Here is an 8,828-nt window from a genome sequence, read left to right on the forward strand (position 1 = left end):
AAATGGAAGGTTCTTCCAGTTCAAGAAAATTAACAATGAAGCCCGTAACTAGAATTTTAGATAGAAGGGTGGCCATGTACACACCAAGTACCTCTGGAATAATACGTGGAAAGGAAGTAAAAATAGATGTCTTTATTTCAATGCCAAAATGCAAATAACGAATCAATACATAAATAATTAAATAAAAAGAGAGGACACAAAAGGATATCCTCACAGAAGATGCAAATACAGAAAGCTTAGCATATTTGAAAGAGCATATATCCCCTTTCCCCCTTCTCTTGTAACATGGATTGTTCAGAGATCTAATGTTTATGAGCTACGGCTGCCACTTATGGCATCAGAAATGCCACTGCTATTGAAACCATTGCAATCACACTCATTTGTTACCACATCATGCCCTCCAGCTCATCGCATCAGAAGTTTGCTCATGTTTCTTTCTGACTCTGGCACGTGAAGAAATCAAGCATATGATTGATAATGTCTTGCTGGTTATATGTACTTCCTAGATCAAAGTTATGAAGGAAACGTATTTGCCTGAAATAAATGAAATGTACCAGAGAATTGCTACCAAGTTACAGCAGGTAAATTGTCTCTGTAATTTTTTCCGATTTATTTGCCCACACATGATTCATAAACCCCCACAATTGAGCTTTTGTATTAATTTGTTTTCCCCATCAGCATTGCTTGTCACTGTATCATCTGCACTAATTACCTCCCCCACCCCAACCACCCCACAACCATGCATTGACACAGAAGAATTGGAATAGAAACATTTTTTTCACTAATGTTTTACTAGTTTTGCTAGAAAGGGTCAATGCAATTTTTAATTCTCGTGTATGTTAACTTTGCTTTCCAGCATGACCCTCTTCCACAACAACCAAAGTCAGAACAGCTTGAAAAGCTGAAGGTATTCAAGGTCTGGAGCGCTTGATAACATTCTTACAGGTCTCTAAAAACAACATCACACCTAATTTCAAGGAGAAATTGGTTTCTATGAGAAGCAGATTGTAGGTTTTCTAAACCCAAGCAGATACAGGAAGCCTATTCCTAATCTACAGCAAGGACAACCTCCCCAACCTCGTATTCAACCTATGCAGCAACCCCAATCTCAACTTCCTCACTTGCAGTGCCATGAAAATCAACTGATTCCCCTGTTGCAATCAATGAATACGCAAGGTTCTGTACCACAGATGCAGCAGAACAATATGTCAAGCTTGCTGCATAATTCCCTTTCAACTTTATCTGGGGATTCGACGTCACAATCAAACATGATGAATCCAATACAACCAGGCTCCAATTTAGATTCTGGACAAGGAAATGCACTGAGCTCATTGCAGCAGACACGTGTAGGATCTGTACAACAGAATCTCGTGAGCATTTCCCAACCAACCAAAGTTAACACATTGTCAACACAAAGTGGGGCGAGTATGCTGCAGCCAAATATTCCCCTTCAGTCGAATTCCAATATGATTCAACACCAGCATCTAAAACAGCAGCATGAACAACAGATGCTACAAACACAACAGCTTAAACGATTGCAGCAACACCAGAATTTAATGCAGAATCAACAGATGCAGCAGCAGCAATTACACCAGCAAGCTCCGTCTCCTATGCCAGGAGATTCTGACAAACCAGTTTCTGGTATTTCCTCACTCTTAAATACTGGAAATATTGTACACCAACCATCTGTTGCACAAGCACTGGCTCCATCCCTTGCAATTGGCACTCCTGGGATATCTGCATCACCTTTGCTTGCAGAGTTTACCAGTCCTGATGGTGCTCATGGCGGTGCTTTGACAACTGTTTCTGGCAAGTCAAATGTTACAGAGCAATCACTTGAGTGCTTGATTAAAGCGGTTAGTGATGCTCTCCTTTTGGTTTTAGTCCACCCCACCCTTATTTTGGAGGTTTCTGAAAAAGAAAGAAACTTCTTTGTGAATGAGATGGTGATGCTGCAATTTTTTTTCCCAGGTGAAATCTCTGTCTCCCAAAGCACTTGGTGCATCTGTCGGTGACATTGGCTCCGTTGTCAGTATGATTGACAGAATTGCTGGTTCTGCAGCTGGTAATGGATCTAGAGCTGCAGCTGGTGAGGATTTGGTAGCAATGACAGGATGTCATCTTCTTTCGTTTTTGTCTTTTTTATTTTTCACGTGTTTCTCACAAGATGGGAACTCGAGGGAATAAGAACTCGAGGGAATAAAAAGTGCTGGGAAGTAATTTTTGTTGGAACGTCTTGTGTAACATCTTCTTTCGATGATGACCTCTTGGATGGCTGCATGAAGCTTGTTCCGCTTTAAATTTCTAGGTTAATCTATTGCTATGAGCACTGGTGTTTCAATTTGAAACTTGAGTTGCAACTGAACTTAAATGAATAGTGTTGGATTTGGGGCCTTCTATTTGTTTTAACTTGTACAGGGTTGAAGTGATAGTGATCTTAAAAGTACAAAAGCAGCAGACAAAAATCAATTAGCCACGATATATAGTGTATGGTTTCCTACTTTCTCAGTATAAAGTAGAATGTTTTGGTGATATCTCTACATCCAAAATCTTATAGACAGGCACAGCTACTGCTGGCACTTGCAGTAGCCAATGAGCACTGATATATATTGCAGAGTGAACTCGTTGCATTTTCATAAATTAAAGGGTTTTCTCTTCTTTTCTTTGTCAATTACAGTGCATGTGTAAAAGTTTTCTTACTCGGTGTAAATGCTGTTGTAATGTTTTCACAGAGACTCCCCTGTTTTGCAACTAATTCACTTCTGAATATATCTTGGAAACAGAAAGGCAATCAACAAAGAGTAAGGCATCTTCTGATGAAACAAAGAAATTTAATACCCTAAACTAAGCAGCAGGTAGAAGGCGAAAACTGAGCACAAATTTTCAGGAAGGGACAAACGAAAAAATCCAAAAAGAAAGCAGAGAAAACTACAGACTCAAATTCACAACACCCATTTTCTTTCCATTGGAACACTTTAAATAGTTTATTAAATTTATAATGATCTGATTTCTATGCATATAAAAAAATCAACTTAATGATCAATTCTCTATAATTTCAGCATTACTAAAAACATCCAAACTAATAAACTATTAGTTATTATAGCCATTTTAATAAACATTTTAGTTATGAATTCACCAATCATTTTGAACAATTCATACTGATTAATTAACATTTAAATTTTAGATTTTTTGACTTATTAGTTCCTTCGTGAGTTACTTTTAAAGTATGCTATATATTTCTAAGCATTTTTTTCAATCATCATTCTAATATCTTTTTTACAAAATAATTTAACTTATATTTATTAAGATTGTTTCCATATATTACAAATATTTGCTTTATCTATTTACTATTATTTATTTTAAATGTTATTAGACTTTTACTTTAATTGTTGGGGAAAACAATCGCCTAATAATTTATTGTATACATTTAATAATAACTCAAGGATGGTGGAAACTAAATGTCGATAATCCAAGTCTCCAACTCACAATGGCTCATGTTTGAACCCCTGAACACTTGATTTGTTCACTAATTTTCAACGATTCCATTCTGCATTTTGTAGTTTAGTATTTTTTGTCTTTCCAAGACTAATAAAAAATTGGCTCTTTTAACAATTGTATATGCGGTAGAACCTCCAAGAGCACTGAAGAAAGCCATGGATTGGTCATTTAAAGCTTCTGCAGAATAGTAATTGTCTTGCTGGATTGTGGATAAACGTGTGACCTGCACAGTTTTCTGTTGTCTTTCGCAGATAAATATACTCGTCAGAAATCAAGAAAATGGACGAAGCTGGCAGCTTATCACAAAAATAATAGAGCTTAATATGGGAATGGATATGAATCTTACTTGTATGCAATGTAACTTAATAAGTATATTTGTCAGAAAAAAAGAAAATGAATGCAGCTGGCAGCTTATCACAAAGATAGTAGTGCTTTAATATATATGGGCATGGATGTGAATTCTTACCTGAATGTAATGTATCGTCTTCTATTTTGTATTGTATTTCTTTCTTAACATTTGAGAATTCAGTTTTTATGAAGTTATGTATATTTCAGAGACTAAATTGAAGTTCCCACCATATCTTTTATGCCCATATTTGCATCTTCTGATGAGATTGTTTTATATATAATTCTACATCACATTAGCAAACTACAAAAAAAAAAAAAAAAAGAACTGGGCAGGCTCGAGGTGTTAATTAACATATTAAAGAAAGAATAGTCCTGGAAATACTATACTGAGCATAGATTAATTAATCCACATTTTTTTTCAAAGAGATAGGATACAAACAAATTGGCTCTTTTAACAATTGTACATGCAGTAGAACCTCCAAGAGCACTGAAGAAAGCCATGGATTGGTCATTTAAAGCTTCTGCAGAATAGTAATTGTCTTGCTGGATTGTGGATAAACGTGTGACCTGCACAGTTTTCTGTTGTCTTTCGCAGATAAATATACTCGTCAGAAATCAAGAAAATGGACGAAGCTCACAAAAATCTGCTATTTTGTATTGTATTTCTTTCTTACCATTTGAGAATTCAATTTTTATGAAGTTATGTATATTTCAGAGACTAAATTGAAGTTCCCACCATATCTTTTATGCCCATATTTGCATCTTCTGATGAGATTGATTTATATAATTCTACATCACATTAGCAAACTACAAAAAAAAAAAAAAAAAAAGAACTGGCCAGGCTCGAGGTGTTAATTAACATATTAAAGAAAGAATAGTCCTGCAAATACTATACTGAGCATAGATTAATTAATCCACGTTTTTTTTTCAAAGAGATAGGATACAAACAAATCAATATCCCTGACGAATAAATCCTTGCAAGTGTGGATTTTATTTGTTATCTGGGCTTTGCCCTTTCCTAAATTAATGAATTTTGTTACTGTTTAAAAAAGAACACAAAAAAAAAAATTCATGGTAGCTTGACATACTTATGGCATAGACTGAACCATATTCACCTAATCCTCAGAAAAAAAATGTGTCGAATTGTCAAGAACACCAGAGTGTTCTGCCTTTGTTGTCGTCTGCACTTGATGAGAGAACAAAAATGCCAGTTATGGCTCTCAGAAAACAAAAAAGAAAACACCCAAAAACATGCCAGCCCCCACGGTTTTGATATGAGCTACAACATGGGCAGCCATTGGTTTCCTAACTGGTCAAAATTCATGTTTTCACTTGCCCCAGACTCTTTTCCTTGTTGAGTTAGAAATAGATGGCAACTTCCTCTTAGTTAGGAAGTCTATGGAGAACTTCTTTGGCTCATCAGCACAGCATTATATGTTAGTAAGAGAGTACAATAATCCTTCCATCATCAAGCCTATGATGATAGTAAAGCTCAACAAAACCATGATTTTTTTTTTTTTGATAGTAAACGAGTGAATTATATATTAAACAGCCCCATCAAGTAGGTGGAACTAAACGAAAGATAAATACAAAGGGAATATAAAAGAAAAGAGAAGACCTAAGCGACGAGGGACCTAATTAATTAGTCCAGTTCATAATACATTCAGGATTTCTAAAAAGATCTGAGCCTGTATAGCTGAAATTTCTAACTGAAGACTTCAACCAGAAGGCCAAACGGTGAAAGGTGAGATCAAAAATCATATCCCAATCCGGAGCCTTGGATTCAAAGATTAGGCGGTTGCGCGCTATCCAAATTGACCAGTACAGACCTTTGCAGAGGAGGGTAATAGCACGTCGCTGAAAATTTCCATTAATCAAACCGGACCATTCCTGTAGATTTTGATATGGGTCTTTGTGCAGACAACCTGAACACCCAAACCAGTTCAAGAAACGACCCCAAAGAGACCATGTTATAGGACAACAATGGAAGAGATGATTAATTGTCTCAATTTCCTTGCAGCAGAATGGGTAGTGAGATTCCTCATATTTAATGATTCTCCTCTCAGCTAAAAAACTCCGTATACTCAAACTGCCATGAAGAAGAAGTCATATGAACACATCCACTTTTGAAGGGGCATAACCATTCCATAGCAGAACAGGGGAGTGATTATTTTCAGTTGCCGATAGACTATCAAAAAGAACGCAACCTGATTGAGCTGAGTACATGCTAGAGCTGTGAAATTTTCATAACTTGCGGTCTGCACCATCTGAGAAAATGAGACCACGCTGCACCTCTGCAATCAAGCTCTCCCTCATGCAGTTTTCACGAGGCTGGAGGGGTCTTCTCCAGGATAGGTTGAAAGATGTATCTGTCAAATCACATATATCTGCAAGGCTGGATTTTTGCTGCAGGGAGAGGTTATACAGTCTGGGGAATAAGAGTTGGAGAGTGGTTATAGAGCCAAGCCAAGAGTCAGTCCAAAACCGGATGTTCCTCCCATCACCCACCTTGAACCCGACATTTGCATGTAAAAGATTGGATATGTTTTGTGTTGAGAAGATCGCCGAAACAATGCTATGCCAAGTTGGAGATAAAGAACCTGTAAACTCAGGGATACCATTAATAAAGCGGGGTCGGTATTTTAGAAGAATGTGTTCTTGCCAGCCTCCTACCACTCCATTATCCAGATTCCAAAGCCATTTAAATAGCAGAGCTAAATTTTTGTTGTGGATGGATCCCAGCCCGAGACCACTAGAAGATTTACTCTTTATTACCTTGTGCCAGGCCACCTTAAAAATCCCATGAGATGTTGAGGTTCCTTTCCAGAGAAAAGACCGGGTTAGAGAAGAGATGACTTTAATAATACCCTTTGGCATAGCAAAAACTGACATCTAGAACAAAGGAAGAGAGCAGACTGATTTAATTAGACAAAACCATGATTTCTTAGCTTAGATTTGACGTGTTCATACTTGGCATTAACCGCTGCAAGATTGTCGTTTCCAATGTCTTTAAAAATGTCCCTGAAAACAATCTCGATAAACTGCTCGGACCATCTGGAGCAGCTGCTGCACCAGACATCCATTACTCTAGCAAACATCATTTCACTTTTGATGGGTCGTTGGTGATTGTATTAATTTGGCTACAGCATCTTCTGTGAGGAAATACTTTTGTGTCCTATCTTTTCATTTAATTATTTATGTATTGATTCTTTATTTGCATTTTGCACACTTCCCTTGTACTTGAAAAGGACCTTGATCACTCTAAATAAAACACTTGTCAAGAAAATTAACGAAAAGATATGAACTTGTACAGAATGACCAGTGATGAAGTGGGGACACACTACACACACGTGTGTACATGCATAAATCCACACACTTATGCATATGTATATTCATGTCTAGAGAATATTGAAATTATTGAGCCTAGCATTAGCTGAATACCTGATCGGTGGCGGCAGTATAAATCTTTTCCTCAAACCCTCTTGTAATCCCTCTTGACCAGAAAACGGAAGATGCCTCTTTAATATCACTAGTCTGCACATGTAAGACATTACATTTAAATTTTAACGACAAGGCAGGTATAGAGAAGTTAGCAGCAGTGAGAAAGAACTGTGAACTCATACACCACACCAATATCAGAAATGCATACAACGGAATCATTGGCAAAAAGTAAAAACAACTAATGATATAGCCGAGTGTCGGTCAAGTAATATATGGCATCAGAATACTGACATCTATTTTTACTTCCTTTCCCCGTATTATTCCAGAGGTACAGGGTATAGGAGTTCACTTGGCCACCCTTCTGTCTAAAATTCTAGTTACGAGTTTCATGGTTAATTTTCTTGAACTGGAAGAACCTTCCATTTATGGCTATAGCTATGCTCCAAGATATACAAGTGAAAACATTATAATAGCATTTACTATGAGTAAGAAAACTTTTATACATCATGCACTGTAATTGACAAAGAAAAGAAGAGAAATCCTTTTTAATTTATGAAAATGCGATGAGATAACCTTATCTCACGCTGCAACAAAAAATTACTTCCCAGCACTTTATGTTCCCTCAAGTTCGCTTCTTGTGAGAAACACGTGAAAAATGAAAAAGACAAAAACTTTTATACATGCACTGTATGATACTTGAGGTTGCCTCATGGCAGTCTTTTTCCTTCTCTTTTCTTTCATTTATATACAAGATTTACTATTTTGCAGCACTTGCACATATTAGGAAACAGATTCTTGCAATTTTTCAAAATAAAAACACTGTAAATTACTCCAATATTTTCTCACATTATTTTTTTTTCTTGAACACGTGATTTTTTCCTATTTCATTTTTTTGTTTTTTGTATTTATAATTTTTTTAAATTATTTTTATCGATTTTATTTTTAATATTAAGATGGTTAAGAATTTCACTTTGTATTTTTTTTCTTTTTATTTTATCTTTTTATGTGGTTTGTGAGTTTATCGAGGTAACTCGAGTTGCCTCAATTTATGGATTTGATGGGGTTTTCTTTAATTAAACTTGGTTTTCTATGGTATATTTGTTTTCTCACATTGTTAAAAAAAATAGTTTTATACAAAAACCATGTTATTAAACTTTATGAAATAACAAAAATTAAAGGATGTGGGGGAAACCATTATTCACCTAACACCCATTACACTGTGGATTAGAATAGTAATCCACCATGTTTTGCTTTCTTTTTTTTCTTTTTGAATTTTTGCTATGATTTTTTTTTCAAATCTATTTTTGTCAATTTTATCTTTTAAAATTGAGATTCGTAATTTGCTTCTTTTGATTTTCCTTTATATGAGGTTAGTGTAGTTTATGGGTTTGCCAAAATAACTTAGGTTGCCTCGGTTTACGAGTTTTGTGGGTTGTATTTAAAAAAATTGAACTTGATTTTTTTTATAGTCTATTTTTTTCTTATATAGTCCATTGTTCACCTACACACATTGCACTGTGAATGACAATAGTAGTAATCCA

At 35.8% G+C, this 8,828-nt stretch overlaps 1 protein-coding gene across 1 annotated transcript; it reads left to right on the forward strand.

The window, feature by feature from the left end:
• The first annotated feature begins 423 nt into the window (after positions 1-423).
• LOC18096641 (mediator of RNA polymerase II transcription subunit 15a) lies at positions 424-2,394 on the forward strand. The gene is made up of 3 exons (XM_024597073.2): positions 424-581; positions 857-1,856; positions 1,972-2,394. The coding sequence occupies exons 2-3, from the start codon at positions 1,092-1,094 to the stop codon at positions 2,185-2,187; spliced, it is 981 nt and encodes a 326-aa protein (XP_024452841.2). The 5' UTR covers positions 424-581; positions 857-1,091; the 3' UTR covers positions 2,188-2,394.
• The last annotated feature ends 6,434 nt before the right edge of the window (positions 2,395-8,828 follow it).

This window comes from Populus trichocarpa, chromosome 3 (assembly GCF_000002775.5).
Source record: "Populus trichocarpa isolate Nisqually-1 chromosome 3, P.trichocarpa_v4.1, whole genome shotgun sequence".
NCBI lineage: Eukaryota > Viridiplantae > Streptophyta > Magnoliopsida > Malpighiales > Salicaceae > Populus > Populus trichocarpa.